Source organism: Tetrao urogallus, assembly GCF_951394365.1.
Source record: "Tetrao urogallus genome assembly, chromosome: 7".
NCBI lineage: Eukaryota > Metazoa > Chordata > Aves > Galliformes > Phasianidae > Tetrao > Tetrao urogallus.
In genome coordinates, this window is record NC_136820.1 from 10,763,296 (window position 1) to 10,790,714 (window position 27,419).

General features: G+C 40.8%; 1 protein-coding gene across 1 annotated transcript in view; it reads right to left on the reverse strand.

Annotated features, from left to right (window-relative positions):
• ATP2C1 (ATPase secretory pathway Ca2+ transporting 1) overlaps nt 1-8,822 on the reverse strand; it is a gene marked incomplete at both ends in the record, with an annotated part of 61,319 nt that extends 52,497 nt beyond the window's left edge. The window contains one exon of the mRNA XM_079538252.1: nt 8,718-8,822. Within this exon, the coding sequence (XP_079394378.1) occupies nt 8,718-8,822 (105 nt within the window). The remainder of the gene's footprint in view (nt 1-8,717) is intronic.
• Between the last annotated feature and the right edge of the window lie 18,597 nt (nt 8,823-27,419).

The following is a 27,419-nucleotide window of genomic DNA, read 5'->3' on the forward strand; positions in this document are numbered from 1 at the left end:
CTTTGTCCTGAGGACTGAGATCAGCACGTAGTGAACTATAACAAGCTTCCTGTGGATGCAAAGCAGTGATCGAAAAGAAAGAAGTGTGGTGCAGCATCAATACCAGAGAGAGCGTACAACCAGAAGGCCAATTCCTGTAATACTGCTGTATTAATAACATTTTCAATTCCTGGTCTTCAATATTATAGTCTTTAATATTATGTGCTGGTTTCTGTAACTGTTCTCGTGAGCTGAAAGGTGCCCTTGTAGCTGCATAGAAAAGCTTGAAAGCATCAACCTTAAAACCTAAAGAACAGAAAAACTAAATTAAATTCCTCTGAAACCAGAATTTGAAAGGCTGTCATTTCTGTAATTGTTGTGATTGACAGCACTGAAATTTCTATTATTCAAAAGCATTTTCTCCAAGCTTGTTTTTTTATTATTATTTTTTAATGCCTCTTGAGCATTCTGTGCGCTTATTTGTTGAAATTTTGGTTAAAAAAAAAAGGACTGCTATAATTCTGTCTGATTTCCTGGAGGGAAGTTAACATATACTTGTGCTACTGCATGCCATACATCTTTGTAGCAGATGCTCAATACATCTGATGGTGCTCTACAGGACAGGCTGCACACATTTTATAACTGATCTGTGCACTTAAATTGGGCACATGCCGAGCTTTTTAAACTCTAAAAATTCAACAGGAAGGCGTTTCGTGGAGATTAAGCATATAGTAAAAATAGATGCAGGGCCTGAGATGCAACTGCCTCATTCTAAGCCATAGGCTAACTCCTGTAAAAGCCACAGTTGCTCATTAAAGCCACAGGTAGGAAATATCATATATAGGTCACTCTGAAAATAATGCCTCCTGTTTGTTCCCGCAGAAACTACAATGGATGCAAAGATCAGAATAATACTGCTTGGTAGTGCAAATCCTCAACTACACAACTCTAATATTGTCATCGCCATTAGCTGTGCATTTATGCCAGAGATGAACAAAAGTCTGCATGCCATGCTTGTAAAAATCTGCACCAACTGAAGTGACCCAAGAGTCGCCACTGCTGAAACACACCACCCACCATATCACTGTGCTCACATCCACTGGTTGGTCTCTATAAACATTCAGCAAGCTTCAGTGATTATCAATGGGTGACATTTTATATGTATGGAGGAGTTCCGTTCCACCCTTTCGCTTCATTTGCACTTCCATGACAGACACCACACTGTCAGACTGCCCCTCTGCTGCCATCTGTCACATGGCAACAACATGTAATGGAATACTGATGGGAAGGTTCAACTTCTGCTGTATCACCAACATCTGCCTCTGATGTCATGAGCAAACATAATAAAATAGGAGGCATTACTTTAGGAGCACCCCTTATATAATTCTAAGGAGAAAAAAGCAATTAGGGTAAGCTAGTTTGGTAGGACACAGCTGAAGAAATTCACTTAAATCAGGAACTACAAGCATTTGTTTTGATTAACTGTTTCAAGACTTCAAATGCTACCTACATTTTGATGGTTTTCTTGTCTGCATGGCAGTAGAAGTGCTAACATTAAGGCCCCTTAAATTAAAATCTGATTTATCTTTATTTGTCAGACTCACTCACAGTATGAAAACGGGGGAAGCAGTGGGATGAGACCGAGGGAATTTTTTTAATTAAAAACAAATTATTTATTTCTTACATAAATATAACACTAGCAATGCAGTATTTTAGTTTTGAATTCCTTTTCCTTCCAGCCTTGTCATACTTTTGTTTACACACACTGCTCCACCAGTTACTCAAATAATGCTGTGAGAGTCCAGCTTAGTCTCTGTTTACTCATTGGACTTAGTACTGCACAGCTTATCCTGGTAGGGTTTTTCATTGCACTGGATTTCAGAAGTGGCAGACTGCATGGCCTCTTGAACCCAAATCAGTAGTTGTATTTAAGAGCCATTCAGACCCGATGCTGACCTAAATCACAGAATGGCCCAGGTTGGAAGGGACTTCAAGGATCATGAATCACCAACCCCCTGACCTAAACTGAAGAACCTGACAACACGATTTAAATGGTATCCATCAATATCACTAAATAAGTGCCTAGATAAGAAATAGTATTTCAGAATGTTTACTATCATTCCATTTTAAGTATCAGCGATACAAGAAATCTTCAGCAGTCCATCTCAGATAGCCATAAAGTTTGGCTTAAAAATTAAATAAAATCAAAATACCTACAAGCACTGAACATTTAGGTTCATATGCTTTCCCTACTTCTTAAGGTAAAAATTTGAATGGGGTAAACTATTAGTTAAAAAGCTGCTGCAGTCCATAAAGAGCCAGATAGTCTTCAAGATGGTAAGGAGCAAATTCTCTTTTGCTTTTCTCAGAAAGGCAGACATCTTAGGAATAAGGTTATTATAAGCTTATTCAGTTTACTGTTCCCTTCAAGTGGTTTGTATTAGTTGCTGTTTCCTTATGGCAACACCATAAGAAATTTGTGCGTATCCACACAGAAAGACACACGGTGTGCTTGAAAAATTGAGTAGTCATGTTTCAGCTTTTCATACTCAAGATGGTAATGCAGCAGATTTTTACCTGAAGAGAAAAAACATTCAGACTTCAATTTCAGTAAGTGTAATTCAAGAATAAGATCTACTTCAGGGAAAAAAATTTGCACATCTCTGAAAGCCTTCAGTCCTGCTGGAAATTTCCCTCTGACTGCAGTAGCAAGTGCAGCACATAGAAATTCACATTTGCTCTATTTCATGCTGATCACATCAAGCAACACCCATTAACCCCAGAGAATCACAAAACATTTCAGATCTGGACATACAACCCTAGGGATGCACAGCAGTCAGTTCACATGTTTTGTGCTTCAGAACAATAAAGAACAGAAGCTAGAGAAAATGTTTCACTGGGGAAACAAGTCAACCCGCTGTTTAGCTACTTATCAGCAGCACCTTAGTCATCCAAAGACAGCAGCACTTTGATCATCTAAAATTCAACATACACATAGCTTTTACATACCAATACGTATACCACTATTCATTAGATTTAACTTGATGTGTCTAAAGCCATAATAGCACAGCTTTCCTTAATAGCTATATAGATTTCTTTGGTGTCATTTGTAACACCTGCTTATGTCAGAGAGAGCTTCTACTGGAAACCTGAGGCAGCTACACTAAATACATCATAAAAATCATTAGAAAGTAAAGAAAACCAGACTACAGCTGACCCACAGACAATTTTTTTTTCTTCTAGAGAAAAAACCTGCCTACCACAGCCAGCGCTACTAAAATACAAGCATTGTCACTGCTAGAACATTGTTGAGAATACATCTCCTATACACATTAGAAGCATAAGTGAAATCGAACTTTAAGCCACATCACTTCCAGCTAGAGGTTAACTTGTGTGATGGGATGTAGTTAATCTCAGAGCAGAGATCAAGTGACAGCTCTATCAGCACAAGTTGCTAGAAGATCTATATACTGGGTAATGTGTCCTATTCAGGCCTTCGAGCTGCATCTGCAATATCCCATCCCCAGGCTGACTACACGTCTGAAACACTTCCCATATGGAAAGCTGATCCTTGCAAAAGTCTTGGCTTGTCACTTCAGAGAATTAAGCTTGTCCTTTAAAATGCCTGTAGTTCTATAGTTTCCATAGCTGTGTCAAATATGTATGCCAGATTCAGTTACACTAGTGTTGCGTGGCATATAGTAACTACCTTTAGAGACTAAGTTCAACAGGCCCATTTTGATTTAATTACTGTAGACTTTAAAGCTGTAAGGAATAATTTCTGTTATCCAGGCTGACTGTACACAACTTCTACCTGTAAACTGTGCATGCAGACTATAATATCTATTTAACCTATACAAAAATCTCCTTAATAAGGACCTGTAACCACACTTTCACGGTAAGATCTGGCAGCAGGTAAATTACTCCAAAAGTTAACTGTTGGAAATGTACACTTCAATCCCTATTTGCACATAGACTTCATGCTTTTTTCTACTTGACTAATGGCCCTCTGTGAGCACTGTCTTTAATTACTTGAAGAGGGACCTATGACTGGAAAGAGCCATCCTTTTTGAAGAAAACAAAGGTAAGTGAAAGAATAGTGAAGTTGACAAGCAAATGTCTGACAAACTCTGTTACAAGAAGATCCTCACATGAGAAACTGTAACTTCATTAATGCTTAGACCTTAAGGCAACTTACAAACCTGCAGAAATAGTCAGAACAGGGATTGTAAGGGAAGAAAGATGCAAATCAGCATAGGTGGTATTATCCAATTCTGGTAGAATTAATTTAGAAAGCAGTGATGGAACCAAAAGCAGTGAATTTGAGAAAGACAAGTACATTTTTATAGAAGGGATTGGCTCTCCAGTAAGAGCTAAGGAATAGCTTGTCTCCAGCAGTCTAGTGGCCACTTGCTGAGTGACTTCTTCAGTCACTATGCTGCACTATGTCTGAGACACCCTTGACTCAGATATGACTTTGCCAAGGGTAGATTTCTGTGGGGTGGTGTGATATTTTTTTTTTTTATTTTGCTGTTATTTGTTTTTTAATATCTGATAAGTTGCCAACACTTACTGGAGCTTTTCCTGTGTATGAAAAGTACTCATGATCATTTTTCTCTGTATGGTCTTTTTGATGAAATGCTACTATTAGTAGCTATTTCAGTAGGACATATCCTATCATATTAATCTCATTTTCATGGAGTTGCAGCATTTCACATCTTTGAGAATCTTCTGCCCATGTGTTCCACGGTTACTGGAAGAGAGAGGCAGAAAGGGTTCTGCCAAAGCGACTGCTGTGGTTAATTGCCGAAGACATACATACTCTCAGTGCCAAGCACAATGTACAAATTATCCTATGCTACTTCAGTTCTGGACTCTCAGAACTCATTCTGTGTTTTCCCCCAAGGTCCAAACCCATCTGTTAAAGCTCACGTAAAAAAGCAGCAGCTCACTGATTATATCCCCCTGGTGCATGAGCTATTAGCTAGAGAAATTATTTTAGCATTCAGTTTGTGTCTGGTGTGTAGCTCAAAAGTAATTCCAAAGAAGAGCTGGTTGGTGAGGCTGTAAGAAATGTCTATCTGCTGCTAAGTTTCAGCAAGAAAGTTGGTGGTTTCTCAAAACAAAATGGTGGTTCTTTTATTTATTTATTTATTTGCTAGTCAGAGGCCCTTTGGAAGCTGATTACAAAGAGGAAAAAGGTCCTGTGGTTTCCGTCACAAAAATGCTTGGTCTGGGTCCAACTGGCACTTTCAACAGGAAGTATGAGTTTACTGACACAGTTTGGAAAGAGGTAACCTTAGAATACTCTTGAAAAGTCATTTCCTCAGTGCTAATTCATGTATATTCAAACTAGTATCAAAGGCAAAGCTTATTTTTTGCTTTGCCAAATTGAAAAATGATTTCTTCAAGGAAAGCATGTAAGCCTCCCAGCAAATGCACAATTAAACAAGCCACATATACACTTCCTACTGTATTTGATGTAAGCAGTGAGACCTCCTGAACACCCTGTCTTTTGTTTGACAAGAAAATAATGGGCATGTTTATAGCTATTGTACTGTTTTATCAGTGGGAGTGAACAACTGCCAGGAATGGGGTTGACTGGGATTAGTCTGCTGTGTCATTAAAACCACAAATCTATTACGCAGTCACTAAGGAAAATTCATTTCCAGGGCTATTCAGTTGCTGTTTAGGGATTGCCTGCAGTCACTTACAAGGCTAAAATTCACAGGGTTTTGCAATTCTTTTTTTCCACCCCCTGAAAGAAGTAACCGTATCAAAATATACAGTGTAATTCAGCCTTCTCTCTGTGTCTCCCCTTATATAGATCTTCAAAATTCCTTCATTATCACCTGTATTTAAAGCTTATTTTTCAGGAAAAAAAAAGTCTATTACAACTGTCAGTGGCAGTTTCACATGCTAGTACATTGTTTTATTTATTTATTTTCTTACTCAGGCTGAATATTAAATACCTCATATCTTAAGATTTAACCATAGCATTTTAAATAGAAAATGTCAGTGTTCAGAATTAGATAAGAATCCTTTAAAAATACATATATTCCCATAAGAAATAGCTGCACAGGTAAAGATAAAAGCCTCATTTAAGTAGAATTGCCTCCTAAATTCAACTAAGCTTTTAAGATGTCATCTGCTCCAAAAGAAACAACTAAGTAACCATAAAAATACATCTCCATACCATTTCTATAAAACCTGTCAAGAAAAATTCAGGTCTTTATGCTCTACAACATTCAAGACTGAGTTAAAATAGAATAGAAAATGTTAAAGATCATAAATGAAGTACATTATTGCATCATACCAACACTCCATGAAGTCCATGCTCCTGGGCCTGATATGGTCAGTGATGAATGATTGAAGAAAGTGATCTCAGAAGACAATGATTTAATACGCTGCCAGTGTGGAAATTGTCTCCCTACAGATTAGTGTATATCCTGGAGCAAGCCAGTTTATCCTTCTTAGCATAAATCTGGATGTTCTTACCTATGTACATGTCCTTCCTATAACCTGTTTCTCTCTTGAACTTTATAAAATTTCATGGTATTTTCCAGAATCTATCAGTTCTGAACAACATGCATTTTTCAAAGCTTTAGGTTTTTTAAAAATAGCTGTTGGACAATAATCTTACTGATGAAGAATCAGTTTTCCATAAAGTTTAGAAGAATCCAGTCAACAGAACTTGTATTTCTGTCTAGTTTCTGGAGTAAAATGCAACTGAAAGCAAACATGCAAAGCTGACCTGGGACTGAAGCCGCTGCATATGTTTTAATGTTATATTTCATTTTAAAGTGTGTGATAAGACTCCTAGGAAGCATATCTTTCCTGGAAATCACAGGAAACAGCAGTCATTCAACAAGCCTCATTACAGTCACTATGTAATATCAGGCAGTGTAAGACAAATGAATAGAAGTATCACACTCAATCCATTTTATATTGATAAAGCTTTGTGCTTTGGGGTGAACAGTCTAACAACTACATGAATGCTTCATTTGATTAAATGGACTTCCTCTAGCATCTTGGAGCTGCTGTACCAGAAGCACTTGAAGACACTCCATCCTAAATGGACCTACTACATTTAGTGCCACATTACTGGCAGCTCTATAAACCATTTGACCCCACCAGTGGATGATCAAGTTGTAACTGACCTATGCATCCTCCAGAGATCAGTTGAACATTTGAAGAACTCAAAGCTATTAGCCAACTAATCCCACACACATCCTCCACTGTGAATTTAACTCTATGACTGTCTAAGCAGCACAATGAGCATCACACAGGACTATCAGAACAGTGCACAAAAACAGCACAGTTAACATGGACATATTAGCTCTCTTGAGCTTTACCTTTGCACCTATCATGATCAATAACGGGTGAATATCAAGGATAACAGCAACAAAACTTCAAATAGAAAGCAGTTAGTCATCCACTGATAATATTTATTACAAGGCACTGGGCAAGTATTGAGCAAACAATCTAAAGGACTTACCCTGCAAGATAAAAGAATGGGATCCTCAGTAATAAAAGCTCATTCTGAACACCACACAGGGCAACCTGCTGAGCCCAGCTGTACTTCCCACCCCATAAATGTTTGTAGAGTCAAAGAAGCAAGTGTTAGTATTTGGTGAGCATCACCCCTGCCAACATGGGCTAAACCCAAGGAGAACACATTTTTGAGCTGTTAGCCATTGTAAAAACATTTGGAGTAAAGAAGAAAATGTGCACTGATGTAACAAAACAAAGAAAAAAAGATTTCAAGATATATCATGTTAAAGGAATGTGCCTTTTTTGTCTGCTGACCTTTCATTTAAGGAAACATGCTGTTCAATATGATTTAGTGCAAAAATAAATTCAACCATTTCAAGGGAACGCAGAAATAGGTTATTTCTCATTATAGGTTTCTTACAAATGTTAATCAGGTAGCTTAATGCTGAGCACACATCAGAGATAGCCCTGTTCTGGCTTTGTTCTTTCTCCCACATGTAAAAATCCCCTCTACTTCACTGTGTAACTGCAGCAGCTTCATATAGTTCAGTTCCCTTCATGATATTCATTTTGCCTTTTAGTCAAGAAATCTCATCTAAATCTTTAGGTCTTTTTCTAAAAGATTTAAGAAACCAAAATACAGTGCAACTGCCAAGAATTCAATCTTTTATTTAACACAGATGTATATAACAGAGAGCCCAAATGCTGACCAGTCCCTGCACCCCATCTCAGTCAAATCAGTGTTGCCTGAAACAAAGTTCTTACAGCACTGAGAGAACAGAAGAACACAATGCTTATGGCTAAGAGAAAAGCTATAAGAAAGGAAGTCTGCTGTAGTTCATAAGCATATTTAGGGATTCATTTTCTCAAATGCATCTCCCTTACTGTAACAAGCAGATTCAATACTACTACAAGTAAAAGCAAGTCCAACAAGGGTGCAGACAGATCACTCAAAAAGAACTGGCATCGCCTGAAAATGGCTCATGACAACAGTGAAATATGGATTTTTCTGATCCTCAGTAGGACAGGTAATAACCACTTAAAGCTTTATGGTTCCATACCCTGACTGTTTTGTGTCAAATAGTATCCTAAGTATCAAAAATTATTTGCTCTCAGAACCAGTTTCCACTAAGAGCCATTATAAAAACTTAAACATAGCCATTATTTCAAGATACTGACATTTATTTTAAGATATAGGTAAGTCACCCACAGGGTTACAATTTAAAATAAATAAATACATTTACCTTTTCTTGAATCCTCTTGACTTTCACTCTCAATACAAGTTTCCAAATTACATGGATAGGAAGCTTTATGAAATAGAAAGACAACTTATGCAGGAGATTATCCATAGTTTAAGCAATATCCGTTTCTGCACATTTAAAGAAGGATCCACATCAGGAATTTGAGACCTGGATGCATGTTTTCTGTCTCTTTCAAAAGAACAGCAGTTTTCAGATGTTGCATAGTCCTTTTCTGCAGAGCAACTAGTGGAAGCCAGAACATCAAATGCAAAGCCTACAACAAATGACCAGTGTTACAAGGACAGTGTGATCTGGGAGGACTGAGGGAAGTGCTATCAAATGCAAATCGTTTTGCTGACAGCATGCTCTAACAGTCTTACTTCTGGCAAAGCTATTCAGCTGCAGAAATAGAATAACAGTAACTAGGTGCTGATTTTTCCTACTCATCCTGCTACAAAGAATAAATCTGAATGCCTCTTAAAGCTTCTTCAGCTGCACTAAAACTGTTAGGAAACCCGTTTCTCCCATACTTCTCCCCACCACTTCAGCTGTATTTAACCAACAGCACAGGCTGACTTCACTTTTGTTTTGCTCACAATCCTGTTATGTGGATTTCAGCCAGATTAATGCACTCTTTCATTCTCCGCTTCTTAAACTGGAATTGCAAGGCACTAGTTACAGGTCATAACAATGTAAGCTCAGCTTGTAATAGGAGCCTTTGCCTTAAATCACACCTGAAAGCTCATTTCCTTTCAACTCATTACAGTTCTCTTTCTGCGAGCCCTTCTCTACTTTGCACCTTTGATCAGAAGACAGGACAACACATTCACCTGATTTTATAGTGGATGTAAAAGCAGCAAAGTATATTTCCCACTAGTTATCATTCTAAATTCTTGAGTTTCAAGGCTATGGAAAGCTATTATTTTCTTTGGGGAACTGGGCTTGTTTAACTTTGAGAAGAGAAGGCTTTGGGGAGACCTCATTGTAGCCTTGCAGTACTCGAAGGGAGAAAACAGGAGGGGGAATGACCATTTACATGAGTTGATAGTGACAGGACAGGGGGAATGGTTTTAAACTGAGACAGGGGAGGTTTAGGTTAGATATTAGGAGGAAGTTTTTCACACAGAGGTGGTGAGGCACTGGAACAGGTTGCCCAAGGAGGCTGTGGATGCCCCATCCCTGGAGGCATTCAAGGCCAGGCTGGATGTGGCTCTGGACAGCCTGGTCTGCTGGTTGGTGACCTGCACATAGCAGGGGTTGAAACTAAGTGATCTTTGAGGTACTTTTCAACCCAGGCCATTCTATGTCCCCCCCATCATTGTTGATCTTTAAAGCAGAGAAGTCCCTGAGAGGAGCCAGGTTCTCATTACACCTGGGCAATTCCATCCTTGTTGCATCTCCACAGCCATCAGAGATCATCTCAGAGTCCTTTAAAAGACTTTACTAAGGTTATTTCTATCCATAATACATTATTTAGAGTTTAGCTAATGCTAAAGAACTTGTCCTGAAGCTATTGAATACAGACACCAAAAACTAACCAGCCAGAGCTCTGTTCTGTGCCTTCTGCACATCAGCATCTACAGGAGGTGAAAGAAACAATTTCTTCACTTTCTCAGCATAATTTCTGGAAAGTTATCCATCTGGTAGGGAAATATTATTACTTTGCAGGATTCCTCTCCTACTCATCCCTTCTAGTTTAGCACAGTTAAGAAAAAAAATCTCTCAATGTGTCCAGGAAAGGATCCAAAACAGATTTTCATGTTTGTTTTCAGCATTAGCTCATCCCACAATACTAGCACATATCCTTCCCTTTAGGTTTGGAGGCTTAACACAAGCAACCATTCTGACATTTCACACTTGGAAGCCTGCCTTCAGCAAATCCATTTCATGCTCCTAAATTACTGTTTGGCTGCTTGTACTTCAGTCCATCTGTTTGGATGGCACAAAGCCTGCTTACAAGGTGATCTTCCAGTCGCACAACTGCTCACATCGAAAAGCAAACCAATTTTAAACACTCTGCACAACCCTCCTCCTGCCCTCACAAGTCCTTGCTGCATAAGAACCACTGCTTCTGTGCTTTATTGAATTTGTTGTCATTTGTGTGGCTCTGAACACTTGAAGTGCTGCAGAGAAAGTCTGTAGTTGTCAGCACTGGGAAGTGCCAAGTACACTTGTTGCTGTGAAGCCAAGGGAATGTTATGAAGCTCAGTGAGAGTTTTAATTGCACGAGTGTGAGAACTTTAATTGCATGCACTCTGCAAAGCCAGGATCACTAGGGGCAGAAGGATAAGAGTAGTAAAACTGAAGACACAAACCACAAACACTGGAGTCAAGCAGGTGAAAGCATAAAGCTATGCTTTGCTTTAACAGTTCTTTGAAGACAGGCAAGTACTAGGACATACTGGTTCTGCATTGCATCCAACTTTTGTCAAAGATCAGTTTTACATTCTGTGCCATTAAGAAAAAAAGCATACAAGGCAGAAGACACATCTGTGAAGTAGTGCAATAACACAGCCAAGCTCTTCCAGAGTAATGGACCATTTGTCAGTAGGCTTGTTTTGGGCTCTGCTAATGCCTGTTCTTCAGCAGCCACACGTATACCTGCCTCTCGTGTGCTGCATGTGGGTACTTGCTGTGCACAGGAGACATTTGCAGCACCCAGATGTCTGGAGCCTTGGAAGTGAGGAGGACATCTGGTTGATACTTTGCCTTGGCCAATACCAGAATTCTGTATTTTCTTTAGAAGTCCTCTAAGCCCCTCACTGGAACAAAGATGAAATAAGAAAGCCAGTATAGTACTTCAATAACTAGAAAAACTTTCATGAACAAGAGCGGTGATATGTTTTTCCACTCTTCCTTCAAGGAAGGCAATAGCAAGCCAAGAAAAGCAAAGACAGCTTTCAGCATAGCGTATCAGCTGTCAGAATGCTTTAGTGGAGAAAAAAAAAATCTCATTTCCGCAGTTCAAAATAATGTGGCAAAAAAAGTTCAAGGGAGCATTCTGATGACTGAAAGAACAGTTTCTTCCTGTTGTACGCTGTGTTTTTATTAGAACTGGCTCCTTGTGCCACAACACACTTAAAAGGAAGAGAGAAACATCTAGGAATTAAGTGAGTTTAGATTAAAACAGTGATCCATTAGGTACTCCACAAACAGAATAAGCTCTTGAAGCATGGCAACTGTACACTATCAAGAAGAATAGCATTCACCTGTTTGTTTAACAAAAGCATATGATATCAGTCAAGGTGAATTTAGCAGCGCACACAGCACTTCAACAACATCTGCTCTGTATTACAACAACCTTTAATGATAGTAATAAAAATTAAAATAAAAAAAGCCCTCAAATAGCACTCAGATTCTGTTATAAAAGAGGCAAAATAATTCTTTTTTTGGGTGCAAACTATGTATGTAGATGGATATATATCTGTATGTACATGTATAGCTATAGAGCTGCATACACACACATGTATTCATATATAGATGCACCCAGAAAACAGATATTTTAGTTCCACATCCAGTTATGCACTCTTCAGTGCAAGAAAGATATGGGGATAGTGGAGCAAGCCCAGCAAAGAGGCACAAAGATACGTAAGTGACAGGAGCATCTGTAATGGGACAAAAGGCTGAGAGAACTGGGACTATTCAGCCTGATATACTTAAATACCTGATGGGTTTGGAGGTGACAGTGGGAAGGGCAGTGGAGACTGGCTTCCCTGCAGCATGCTGTGCATAATTAAAAGGTGACAGACAGAGCAAAATACATGAATTCCCTTTTTTTTCCCCCTCCTTTTAAACTCAGATGATGTCACCATCTGTTGACTCCTTTAAACAGCGATGAAACTTCCTGAGTACTGGCTTCCAGTGTTTCAGCTTTGGACACACACAAAACCTGACTGGAAGCAACTCTGAGCAGCCTTTCTAACTCAGCTTTGAGCAAGGGGGTTACACTAGACAATTTCCAGGAGTTTCTTACAACCTCAGCTGCTCTACAATGTTGTGAAATCACAGGCTATTACTATTAAGTCCTAAGCATATGCTAATGATAGCATTGACTCTGTATAAGAAGATCTTGTTTAAAAAGGGGAGAAAGAAGACTTTAAAATGTCACCAGTAAACTGTGATTTTCATATGCATAGATTTGTCACTGGTGTAGTGCCAACACATGACACATATCTCAGTTTTCATAACGCTTAAGTATAATACAACATCTTTGCACGCAGGCACTCATGCAGACACACAGATAGCTTTATGCAGTACATACTTTGTTGTAAATAGTTAGCTTGGCACTCTTAGACCGGATGGCTGGTCTGTAATTCCTAAACACTGAAGCATTTTGAGATTTTTCTACCTCTGACCTCTTCCACACACGCAAAGAGCAATTTGCTTTTCCTCTTTCTTCCAGGAGGCAGCTTATTCCTCAAGAGCACCACGCTGTGATAACCAACAGACTGTGATGGTAGTTCAGCCTGGATGAAATGGCTCTTAGAACAATGCCCACAGCTCTAAAAAGAAACTCAACAACACTTGTTTCTCAAAACTTCTTTCCTTGGTCAAGTGACACACATGTTCATCAGCCTTCCCCACCAAACAGAAGATACAATCAACAAATACACAATTAGCAGAGTGGCATGGGCAGGCTGGTATTTTACAGGTCATATAACTACAAGGATTACCACTGTAGAAGGAAATAATAATAATAAAAAAAAAAAGCTCACCCATATCCTAGGCTCTCAGAAAAACTCCAAAAACAAGGACCTCCAGAAAGAGACCCTTCCCTATGGCAGTCAGCCCTTAAATAGGGTCTGGCAGCCAGGCTCCAGCCCTTCCATCACACAGCTGAATCGCCTTCACCTGTGCTCCATGGCTGACTCAGTGCTCGCCTCAGGTGATCAATCAGTGCTTCAGGCCCTGACACAACAGTTCCCATACACAGAGGTATGGAACTTTTGTGTGCAGATATTGGGTTTTTTTGTTTGTTTGTTTGTTTGTTTTTTTAAATGTGAACAAGAGTTTGAAGCCTTGCACATGCACTGCCACACTGAAAACACAGGACACTGATTTTCATAGCCACTGTCCTACAAACAACCTCTCTTTTCACTCCTTATACAGGCAGGAAAGCTATTTGTCTTTTTAAAGCTCTATGGTATTGGGATTTGTGCCCCATTTGTTACCCACTCTCCTAAGTTCTTTGCATTACTGATCTTTAAACAGCAGCTTTTCATTTTACAAAGTGTTACCCTCTTGTGCATTAGTTAACATTTATCTAAATTAAAATCTTATTCCAGTTAAAAGTTGCCTCTTACTCGAAAATCTCTTGATCAATCATTCTGTAGCTAGTTGGCCTCTATAAATTTGAACAATGCATGCTTCATTTTATCTTCCAGATTTTTTAATAGAAACCTTAATTGGTATTTTCACTAATTAATACCAGACCAAATACTGATCCAGTGATATCCTATTTGATACGTCTCTCCCCACGGGTGCTTCATTGCTAATTATTCCTACACTGTAGCCCAGGAAACTCTGTATTCATCTTAAAAGATTACAAAAGACTTTTTCCTCCTCAATTCTTCCACAAGGAACTTCCCACACAGAGCAGCAAGAAGCCACACTAGAATTCAATAACAAAAATCCATTGTGTTTTCTTTGTCTATTAAACACAAAATATTCTGGGGACTATTAACTGTCTGAACAGAAAAAGATCAACTAATTACACACGTCTCAGAGCAGAGTGAAAGCAGCTTCCTTGCTGTATATTGGGCTGTGCATTAGTTTTAGCTGCTTGACAGAAGAATAGGTTAGAAAGGACAGGCTGAAATTCACTGCTTGTGAACCTGGCAGCCAGCTCATCTTGTCTGTGCCTCTAGCTTTCATCCAGGGTGAATATGAATGTTTTCCATCTCTCACTCACAGGAATCCAATGCGAAGTCATTTTCAGAGTAAATTTGCCTCCAGTGGGGAACACATACAAATACAATACAGTCCTGATCTGTAATGACCTGATTTATTTAAGACATAGAGACTTATAAGGTCAAATTGTCTAGAAAACACAATCTTAGTGAAAGTATAAGCTTCACAAAAGCAACGTACTGGGCAACAAGGACTACATCTGTAGATGTATCTGGGGACAAGAGACTCATCACAGAACTGGAGAATCATAGGGGTTGGAGGGGACTTCTAAGGATCAGGTAGTGCAACCTCCTGCTAAAGCAGGTTCCCCACAGTAGATCATACAGGGCAGAGTCCAGGAGAGTTTTCAAATTCACCGGGGAAGGAGAGTCCACAACATTTCTGGGCAGCCTGTTGGACGGCTCTGCCACACACAGAGAATTTTTTCTAATGCTCATATGGAGCTTCCTGATACCAGTTTCTGCCTGTTGCCCCTTGTCCTCTTGCTGCACACCACTGAAAAGAGCCTGGCCCCATCCATTGATTCCCATCCATCAGATATTCATAAGCATTGATAAGATCCCCCCTCAGCCCTCTCCACAATGAACAGCCCATCTCCCAGCCCTTCCTTACAAGGAAGATGCTCCAGGACCCTCATCATCAACTCTGAGGCTCTCCACTGGACTCCCTCTAGAAGTTCCCTGTCTTTCTTCAACTGAAGAGCCCAGAACTGGACGTCATACTCCAGTTGTGGCCACATGTAGAGGAGAGTGGAGAGGTCCCTTGACCTGACAGCCACGCACTTTTTAATGCACCCTAGGATGCCACTGGCCTTCAGGACAACAGGGGCACACTGCTGGCTCATGGCCAACCCGTTGTCCTCCAGGTCACCACGTTCCTTGTCTGCAGAGAAGGTCAGAACCTAACCTGTACTGATGCATGCGATTTTTCCTCCCCAAGACTGTATGAATGGCAGCACAGTCTTCTGCGGTGACAGAAACTCCCCCCAGCTTTGTCTCATAAGCAGACTTGCAGAGGGTGCATTCTACCCTTTCATCCAGATCACTGATGAAGATGTGCACCAAGACTGGTCTGAGTGCCAAGCCCTGGGGAACACCAATAGCTACAGGCCTCCAACTGGACTCTGCCACTGATCACAGCCCTATGAGTGCCACAAGCCTGCTGAGGAGAAGTATTAAATACATTAATGACAAACACTCTACAAGAACAAAGAGAAGAAGCAAATTTCAGAAGCTGTGGTTCTTGAAGGTAAGTTTAAAACGCAAAAAAAAAGAACCCGCACACAACAACAAGGGGGAAGAAATGATTGACGTTCATTGAAAGTTTGGAAATTGCACTGGACATAATAGAGGGAGGTATAAGGGCACCTGATGGGCCACTGGGAATATACAGCCCAGGGCTCAGAGTCCGCTGGGAAGCAGCAGTACCCGGGAGAAGACAAAAGGCGAGGGCAGGGAGTGGAAGTGGGTGGAAGTGGCACTGAGGGGATCACAAACACACATGAAGACACATGAATGCAAGGGGCTGCTGGTGAGAAAGCTGTGTGGGCAGATGGAAGGCAGGGACATCACAGAGCAACAGGTAGTGACATTATCAAGCGAAGGACTGTGACCACACCACCCTCAGTGAGTACCTTTGGGCGTGGGCAGAGCCTGGTCCAGTTTGTTCGTCCTGGACTCCTGCTGAGCGTGTGCGCGAGGCTTGGAAGTGGAACGAGCGTTTGGCTTGAGTGTTGGGTTGTGCTTTGGGGACTGTGGGCAGCAGCTCTCAGTGCCCATCTGTACAGCCATCACCTGCATTTCCCTGGCCTGCCTGGCTCAGGCAGCCGGGGTCCTGTGAGGTGCATGTGCATCAGCTGAGGTGAGCTGAGTGGGGACACATCCCCCAGGGTGGCAATGGGGTGAGCGCTGGGATGTGGGGAGCTGCCAGGGCCAGAGTCTGACCTTATGGGAGTGTGGGGAACGGGGTGGCCCAGGCTTGGGGCCAGGAGGGGCTCCTAATGAGAGATTGGGATGTTTCTTCTTCCTCTCCCTGGGACAGCAACTGACAGTGGCCTCTCTTGCTCCTGCAGTGCGCAACTTTCATCACTGAGGTGCTGGTGAGGGGGGAGCAGATCCTCATCTTCAGACCCCAGCAGGCCACAGTGTGAACATCATGGCAGCAGAGCAGGCATGGATGTGTCCCATCTGCCGTGATGAGCGAAGGGACGTGGCCTATGTGGTACCTTGTGGCCACGAGTTCTGCCTGGGCTGCATCCTGCGGTGGGCCAAGCAGAGTAACAGCTGCCCGTTCTGCAGGACAGTCATGATTGTCGTCAGGGTTGCTGAGTGGGACGACGATGAAAACCTGGATTTCATGATCTGGCCCTCAGCACAGCCTTACCCGCCTGCTTCCAGGCAGGCATCGCGATCCTGGCTACAGCCCCCGCAGCTCTTCAACATCTCCTTCGCTGTCCCCTTTGCCATCCCCGCTGCCCTTTCCACAAGAGGAGTGGGAGAATGAGGAGGCAGAAGAGCAGGACGCTCAGGAGGCAGGTGAAGGGGGGGCTGAGGAAGCACAGGAGCAATGGGCTGAGGAGGCAGAAGAGCAGCAGGTGGAGGAGGAAGATGAAGAGGAGGCTGAGGAACTAGAGGAGCCGCAGGCCGAGGAGGCAGAAGATGAGCCTACAGTGAGAGGTCTCCTGCCTGAGATCTGGGCAGCTCTGTTCAGGCAGCACCAGCAAATCCTGGACCCTGTGCTGCCCTGGCTGCGGCAAGAGCTGAGAGTCACCTTTGGGGGACAGTGGTGGCCAGTGTTGCCAACAGAGAGCATCATCCTGAATGCTCTGTGCAATGCTGGGCTGGACAGCGAAGCCCTGGTCCAGGAGTTGTGGCCTGTCCTGGGGGACAGAGCAGAGGCCCTCATCCACAGACTCATCAACACCATTGTGTGCCACTGTGGTGAGGAGGCCTTCATGCAGCTGGGCCTCCAGGATGCCAACGTGTCCAGGGAGCAGCAGGACAGCCCTGTGGCCGCTCCTAGCCCCGCAGCCTCACCACGAGCAACCCTCAGCTCACGGCCTGCAAGTCCCAACACGCAGGACTGGCCCAGCGCACCAGAGGCTGTCCTTCATGGCTGCCCCAGTCACTGCTCCCTTGTGCATATCCTGAGCGAACCGGAAGAGTCCCACGAGGAGATGGAGCGGGGCACAGCAGCAGGTCCCTCTGCTCAGGGCAGCAGCTCCTCAGCTCCTGGCCACTCACCTGGGGGGGCTCGGCATCCCCCCAAGAGAAGGGCCGACAGTGACTGTGTCCCAGACCAGCCCTGCAAGAGGCTGCGCCGTTGGCGGCACTAGCAGCCACTTTAATTACAAATAAAAATAGAAAAGATTGTTCCACAAAGTCTCAGTTTTACTCAAAACAGAGCTGGCGATTCACGCACACGGTGCTGCTTTCTCCCCTTCCGCCAACCATTGCCACCAGACCATCACATTTATACAATTTATTCTATTCTGTCCTTACGGATCACAGAGTGCCTAAATAATTTGTTTTTTCTGGGGAGAGATGATGAATACATTAACGATCAACACTCTCTTTTACATAAATAAGAAAAAGAGGCAGATTTCAGAAGCGCTCCAAGAGATAACCATAGTGACCAATGGCATCACAATGGTTATATTTGGTCTGCACACTGGGTGGTGAGATATTGTCCAAAACACACAAGAAACACATGCGGGTATCCATTCATCCTGAGACCCTTTCTTAGTGTCACCTCACAGCTTTAAATCAATGACAGTGAACGTTCCAACAACAATTAAAAAAGAAGCATGCTGACTTCTGACACAGAACAGCACTCAAAGTTGGTGTCACCGCTGAAAGGAGCCTGGCCCCATCCACTGACTCCCATCCATCAGATATTCATAAGCATTGATAAGATCCCCCCTCAGCCCTCTCCACGATGAACAGCCCATCTCCCAGCCCTTCCTTACAAGGAAGATGCTCCAGGACCCTCATCATCAACTCTGAGGCTCTCCACTGGACTCTCTCTAGAAGTTCCCTGTCTTTCTTCAACTGAAGAGCCCAGAACTGGACGTCATACTCCAGTTGTGGCCACATGTAGAGGAGAGTGGAACGATCAGGTCCCTTGACCTGACAGCCACGCACTTTTTAATGCACCCTAGGATGCCACTGGCCTTCAGGGCCATGGAGGCACACTCCATTGGCCAACCTGAAAACCGAGGTCCTTCTCTGCAGAGCTCATAATGCTAATAATGTGGTATCAAAAATGCAGAAAGCCACATACTAATATCATGTTTCTAAAAAATCACATTCCACTTTATGGAACAGTATATGCAAAATCCAAAGCTAAAAGTGAACAACAGAAAGAGACATTCCAGGGCTGAGCAAACTGAAAGAAATCTACTGGTGACAGAGTGCCTCAGGAATGTGTACTTTACAGTGCATATATACCTCACTGGGAAAGCTGGGGAGAAATCTTCCCCAAAGTTCTCAAGCAAGGCCAGTATTTAACAAACATATTTTTGGCATAAAATGGCAATGAGGCAGTGATTATTTCATTCTTTACTCTCTAGCAGTCAATACGTAGGTGGTACACAGCATGTGCTTAGATATCTATCATATAAAATTCCCCTCCTATTACCACTTTTCTTCACTAAATAAAAGGGAAGATCTTTCTCAAATTGAGTCTGATTCCAGCAATTCACTCTCCTTTAAATTAAGAAAGCATAAATACACTTCACTAGTTCACAAACGGAACTAGCTTCTCATAACACAGCTCTCCTACTTAAACCTGTTATGCAGTATGTCCTGCTACATTTCCTTACAGCTTTATACATATGTAAATATTTTTTTTCTTTTTTAAACATACTCATCCTTCCCAAGACAATTCAGGCATTTGAATTGAACCAAAAATAATTGACCTTTTCTCCTGTCTTCTCACAGTCTAAAATGAATCTTTTCCTTCCTTCCCTGAAGCCCTTCTAAACATTCCCAAAGGAACCCCTGTTAGCCAAGGCCGAAAGAAAGGGAACTTTGACATGGGCTTTAAAGGGGGCAGCTTGGGGACCCCTCTTCTTGCTTTAGAAGATCTAAACTGTCTTGTGGTTTATGGATAGTACTCCTAGAAAATTCTATTTTTTTTTCTTATCTTTGCATGCAAGTATAAGTTATATTATATAAAGGTATTATGTGACTTATCCTAGAGCAGTCAGTGCGAATCTTAATAGTGACAGGCTATACAGAATCTAACTGAAAGCATATACATACATGATTTGAAAGCTGGTGAAGAGTAAGGACCAAGAAGTACTGAGGTACCTGGAATTCCAGGTGCAATTAACAGTTCATCTGCTTAGTATCTACTGAAAAAAATGTACCCTACTTCATAAAAAGCTCAATTTCTAAAGGCCTAGGTCCTAGGCTGGTTTGTTTCTGTACTGATGAGAAAAAAGAAGAATGTGTTGGAAACCTACATATAGCAAAAGGAAGAGCCAGCACAATAGTTTGGAGTTTAGAATAAAAGCTTGGCCAACAGGCTTCTGAATTTCATGTTGTAAATTGGCAAATGTCTGACTTGAATGATATTTGAAAGTAAAAAGACACTCAGAAAATGGATTCTGGAAAATTATTCTTGGTTTAGGCTTTCTCTGCTTATATATCAAAGGATACTCTTCCTAACAGCTGCATGTCAATCTGTTCTTTCTGCTTTTTACATGCCCTAAGAAATATTTTAGGATTGAATTATCTGTCAGTTTGGATAGCCTGGATCTCTAGTGCAGATGATATGCAGCCACTTTAAAGACATCAAGCAGAGAAGATTGCACACATTATGAATGGATGATCAAAAAAGTGTGCCTAGAGAATGAGACAGAGCAGTATTTGCAGTCTTATTTTTTATTTCAGAACCTGAGGATGTGTCTAACCAGGAGTGCCCATAGCCAGATGTATCATCATCTTACAAAAAAGAGCTGCAGAAACACAAAAAATATGAGACAGACAATGCTCACGGATACAAAAGCTTTTGTATGAAGTCCTTACTTGAAAAGTTGTGAACTGTTTAGAGTAGTCAGAAGAGAGACACAGAGTGAAATAAAAGACAGTACAAAAGAGGGTACAGCAAAGAAAGGGTGAGCCTTCCTTGCTTTTACTCCATGCAGGGGAAAAACTAAGTCACGGGATATCTGAAAGACAGGAAAGAAGTAATTTTTTGAGTTTTCTTTTGAATAAAATAGGAAGTAATTAAAATGTGGAATTTTTTGCCACAGGTCATCTCAGAGGTCAAATGCTAATCAGATTCACAAAAACACTGGACACACAAGCATATAATGGGGACATTCATGAGAAATGGTACGGGCTGGGACACAACAGTGTATGCTGCAGGGCATAAGTCCTTAATCAACTCTAAGGAATTAGAAACCAGGCTATTATAAGCGGTTATCCTGGCAGACAGAGAAATAATGACAATTTATTTATAATACTTTTGACCCAAAATATAGGGGGAGGATATAAGCACAGCAGAAAATATGAATAGAATTAGTAAAAATAGAAATGAATCAAATATGATGACTTAAGAATACAAAAACGGAACTTTCTTTTTAAGGAAAGAAAAGAGCTGAAATAAGTTCATCATCCAGAAAGAATGATTTTGAGGTTAAGCCCAGGAAGGTACAAATATGAGGAGGCAGAAAAAATGTTACAAATTTGCAAGTGGAATAGAAAAAAGCTTTGTAATTATATAGAGGGTGTAAACAGAACTGCAGCATATTGAAGAAATGAATTATGTTTTTTATTAAAACAAAAATTATAAGTGAACCAAATTATGGAGCAGATGCAATATTGACTGCTTAAAAGTTTTATTAGCACAAGAGCTTCACTGAGGGATTCAGTTTGCCTCATTCATTTGCTATTTGTACTTTCTCATTCTGAGCCTTGATATGGTTCAATTCTTGCACAGGCAGAAGGTAACAGAGAAACAATCCTTTCCCAGCAGCACTGAAACTTATTGATAGGAAAGGCTGATGAAACTTGAATTATGTTTTTGTGCACAGAAACAGTCACTCAACAGAGTTGTTAACATTATACCTTTTAACCTTATCCACTAAATTCTCAAAGAGGGAAGTCAAGAAGAGAAAACTGGACACAGATTTTCTTTCTCACAAGGCAAATGTAATGAACAGATTCCAACTGCAAAGTATGCAGTGTTATTAGTCTGAACTCTGCATATACTGATGGACAATCTGTTGATTGCTGTTGTGCACTTTTTCATTATCCCAGCATGGCTTCAGATGTGTCCATTAGCAGGGTCCACAGCCAGGCATGGTTACAGCTGTCCTGCAGCTACAATATAGGTTGGTTGGGGCCCTAAGGGCCCCAGCCCAATCCTGGGTGAACAGGGCAAGAGGACTCACTGAGTCTTCTCATCTCTCTGTCCATGGCCATCACAAGGAACTGACTGAGCAGAACAGGCACAGTGTCTCCCAACTTCCATCAGCTTCCAACAATCTGCAGATCAATAATTTCTTGCACCAGAGATGGTACCATAGATGTAACAGCCCAGATGATTTTTCCTTGCATAAATTGATGTAATTCCTCTAGAAGTCCTTATACACACTTGGCCCCCACAACATGTGCAGTGAATTACACTACTTAGCTTTCCTCCATATCTCTCTTTTTTTTTTTAACAAATCAATTGTTCCTTGAAAAAGCAAATATACATGTACATTTGTGTAGATAAATGACTGCTGAATTCTTATGAGAGATTGAGAACAGGCCTTGATCTGGTACTGCTATAGAGTGTATCAGTTGATTTGAACACTTTGCTACTACCACACATGCAAATATCACATTTCAGACTCAAAGATAAAATAAAAGGATTCTTGGAAAGAAATGATACAGTTCTCTTTGTTTTCGTAAAATCTGGCAGCCAAAATGCTGAGCAGATAAAAGCAAAAGTAAAGGGCATAATGTAAGTAGAAACGTTATTGTGAAGATATACCACCAGGGACTAAACAAGGGCAGTCATAGAGTCAGCACCATTTATCACCACAAAAAGACTCAGCACTCCTATTGCAATCTTCTGTTTCTATGGGAAAGTTATTCTGTTAGCTTTCTACCCATTATGATAAAGATGACACAATGATTATGCACATATACTCTTTCCAAACATAATTATGCTCTCATGATAAAGAAACACAATTTGTCAGTCAGAAAATATTTAAGGTATGGTTGGAATGAAATTATCTTATTGATAATGCACTTGGGTTACTTTGTGCAGCATATAACTGGGAAATGCTCAGTCACTCTATGTATTACACAGAAAATTTGAGAAGTAATGCTGCAGTACTGGACAGATAACTATATCAAGAGAGTATCATTTACTGCTGGTACCAAAATGCAGGCACATTTTCCCGTTTCTCTGCAATGGGAGTGTTCTCATGTGGGATTACAATACTGTGCCCTTATACCTCTGTCACATTGCCTTTTGAAGAGCAGGAAAACTTGCCTCATCCTTGAATATTTTTTCTTTGGACAGAATGCATTAGATTGACAGAGTAGTTTTCAAACTCAGCTTTCTGGTGAGCTAGCTGCCAAAGCTAGCTGGGCGGATGTGCTGTAGGACCCAGCTTAAGGCTTAGCTTGCAGCATACTTCCAGCCCATCCTTTAGTTTCTCCAAGAAACTTCAAGGTAATGCAGTCCCCAGTGTCTTGGAAGTGAAGTCACTCTTTTCCCCAATAGCCATCAGCTCATGCCAGTGGTGCTCTACTGGCTTTGAAATAGTTATGAATAAGGAAATTTCCATTCTCCTCATGCCTCCACATTCTCTTGTTTTCCTTTTTTTTTTTTTTTTTTAATTTTTAATTTTTAATTTTTAATTTTTAAATTTAACTATCTGTTTAAAAACTACCTGTGTGTGGAACAGTCAACTTACTGAATACACTTGCTGCGATTATTTGGATGGGGGTATAAAGAGGTATGCTCCATGCTTTCAGGAGAACACTTATTAAGCAGGTTTCTCATGGAGTTAATGCTGTCCTAACCATAGTTAAAAAGGCATCTTACCTTCCCATGTTTTTCTGTTTAGAGCCTATCTTCAGCAGCTGGATCACTCTACCATACCATGGATGCTTACAGTGCATGTGTAAGACATAACACTGCTCTCCTTCTGTTCATTTTTCCAGGGCATCCCATGAAATAACATGATGACATTACCCTGTGATTTACTACTGTTCCTTTTTGCTTCTCATATCTCTCCACTGCAGAGTGCAGTAAGCTAACCTTCTGCTCTGTTGTCTCAATGCAATTTCCCTTATCACCTCATGGGAGCTAAGTCCATATCTTCTTCATAAGCCTTTGATTCTGCTTTAAATAACAATCTTCAGATTGACATTACAAAAAGTGCACTGTGCTCCCTGCTGTCAATACAATTTGGTTCTGTAAATAGATGTATTATGATACTCTTAGTAGAAAATTATTAACAGTGCAAGAAAACATTTGCCTAAACTCTCAGTTGTCTACCTGAAGGGAACCTGAATATCAGAAACATCTGTATTTATTTTTATACTGTATCACAATTTGAGTCAAAAGTACTGTTATTTCATTCTCTTGATTAAATGGGCACACAGAGTGCCTGTTAATGGAAATTGAATAATGCACTGTATGAGAGAGGAGAAGGTTGCTGAGATAGAAATAAGTACTTCTGGTGAAAAGGAAAACAGTCCTTAATATCCATGTCTGTGTGCCAGGTAGAGTATTCATGTGTAATTTACCTGATGCATTTGCAAGGAGTTCTCACAAGACAAGGCAGCTGGAAACAATGACCAAATCTCAGCTAAGGGTGAGGCGTTCTTTAAGGCCCGGTACCCAGTCAGTGTGTTACAGCCACTACGAAGCAGTGCACACTGGTAAATAACCACACCGTAATCACAAAATGGTTGCATTAATCCAAAACTGCAGTGTTCTAATGCTCTAATAAATAGTTGTAAGTTGCATCCATTATCAAACATTTAAAATAAATTATTCAAAATACCTGGTATTAAATTATAGGATGTGCTTAATTCCATCTTTTGGCTACTTGCTCTCAATGTAAAATTATGTCATGTATTTAGTCTGGTGATGAATGTACATGCAGAGGTAACACAGACGAAGTACATTTATATGAATAAGTTTTACTGTATGCAGTTTCCACAAAAAAGACCAAAAACAAAGTCTTGCCTCCATTCTTAGATTCATCTATGATGGATCTGAAGGAACACCAGAAGGCAAAATAGGCATTCCACAAAAGCACTGCATACGCTGCACCTTTTCTGCTTCTACAGCAGACATTACAGCACCATTGTATAACCACAGTACTGAATTTCAAAAATATCATGAAAGTTCAAACAAGGGATATCAGAGGACAATTTCCAGTGATAAAAATCCAAGTACCTTCAATGAGGTCATGCCAGGGTTCACACCGGGATACTATAAAATGCCATTTATTAATGGGGCCACATGTTCAAAAAAGACACTGTTACCACTGTGTTACCACTGTATTACCACTGTCAAGGTCACAAAACACTCATAAAATCATCACTTATAATGCTACTCTTTTTTCCAGTCAAGAAGCAGTGCTCAAAACTGAAGTGTTGCTGTCCTTAGTTCTAAAATGGCTGCAGTGAACAAAAACTGGTAATGCTCACATACTCTTCCATAGAATCATAGAATCATAGAACCATAGAACAATAGAAGGGCTTGTGTTGGAAGGGACCTCAAGGATCACCAAGTTCCAACATCCCTGCCACAGGCATGGTTGCCAGCCACAGATCGAGTACTCAGTGAGATTGCCCATGGCCCCATCCAATTTGGCCTTGACAGCCTCCAGGGATGGAGCATTCACAGCCTCTCTGGGCAGCCTGTTTCAGCATCTCACCACTCTCTCAGTAAAAACCTTCCTCTTGACATCTAATTTAAATCTCGCCTCCTTTCATTTAAAACCATTCCCCCTTGTCCCATCACTATCTCCCCATAGAAAAAGTTGTTTTCCTCATATTTATAAGCTGTTCTTAAATATTGGAGGGCCTCAATGGTGTCTCCCCACTGCCTTCTCTTTTCCAGGCTGAACAAGCCCGGTTCCTTCAGCCTGTCTTCACAGGAGAGGTGCTCCAGCCTTCCGATCATCTCTGTGCTCCTCCTCTGGGCCCTCTGCAAAAGCTCAACATCTTTCCTGAGTTGGGGGCCCCAGACTTAGATGCAGTACTCCAGGTGGGGCCCCACAAGGGCAGAATAGAGGGGGACAATCACCTCCTTTTCAGCCAAAGGACAATTCGAATTCTAAATTTTCTGACTAGCTTAAAGCCTTAAACTTCTACTAGATAACACAAGCGACAGGTTGAGCAAATCAGTTTTAGTATGCATCACAGCAAGTTCCACTGAGAGCTTTATCAGCTGCTTATAAATGCCTGAGGAGAAGGCTGATACAAACAACTACGCAGAAAGATTAAATATATTCCCCACGCTGACATTCATATTGACTCAGAGCTCACAAAAACCTCACGAAGTATTAGCTGCAAAGCAGTACCCATCCAGTCCGCTCTTTAAACAGATTATGTGTCATTCTGTCAGTCAGGACCTTTCATCAGAAATAAAACAGGTAAAAGTAAGTGAGAACGTACAGACAATTCCCTTGCCTCAAAATTTGCTGCTTTTACAATCGCTACAAATAACAACTACATGAAAAGTCACAGAAAGAGTGATATTTGGATGAATGGACTGCAGACTGCAGCAATGAACATTTGTGTTTGTCCTGGTAGCTTATTATACTGCATGCCAAAGGAGCAGAGGAACACAGAAGAAGGTCTCATATTCCCACTCTTACTAGTCAGCAGTAAATGGTGCAAGTAGGACTCCTGGTAACATCTATTTGCAAACACATACATATCAGCCAAAAAGTAAATGGATAGAAAGGCTCTGTAGAACTTACCCATTTCAGTGCTTCTTAAGCTTTTTTTTACCACTTGCTCATCACATCTTAGATGACACATGTGCTGAACAATTAAAAAAAAAAAAAAAAAACTATTAGCAGAACATGGAGCCAAATATAAGTAAAGAAGTGAATAAAAATAATGGTCAGTGAATATAAACAGGTTGTCTCCATATATGAGAAAAAGGTATGGCAAAATCTGATATATTTTTCTCTGCTTAAAGTTTGTTTTTTTCTTCCAATAAACAAAGTCTGAGAAGCAATGGTATAGCCTATTGTTCTGACCTAAACTTTATGTTGGTCATATTTGCTCTGATCACAAAGGGTTCCACTGATGGACATTCTGCATCTTCCACAAGCAATGCTCAAAGCAAGCTAGTGCTCTGCTGACAAGTAATCTGTTGGTCAGAGTGTGGCTCCTGTGATTCACTCAGTTAGCAGATTCATAAGAAAATGAAATAAAAGAATATAAAAACCATGTATGTTTCACACACTCATTCTTCTCTGCAGAAGAACTTCAATTTGTAGAGAGGAATTAACAAAGAATAATTAAAATCTAAACATTAAAGAATGAAACATTGAAAATCAGTGGTCCTTAAGACAATATCAATGACCTCATTCAACCCTGCTCTGAAAGTCAACGGAAAAATTGTGGTACTAGAAAGCTAAATCACTCAGGGACTAGCATTTGTTTATACTATGGCATTATGAGATACTATGATACGGTCCTTTCACATTTGCAACTTTTGGATCAGATCTTTATTTATCCACAAGGAACTGAAAGGAATTTTTGCAGTGTTATTCTGGTATCTTTCTGTAGATAACAGAGAAAAATGACTTTA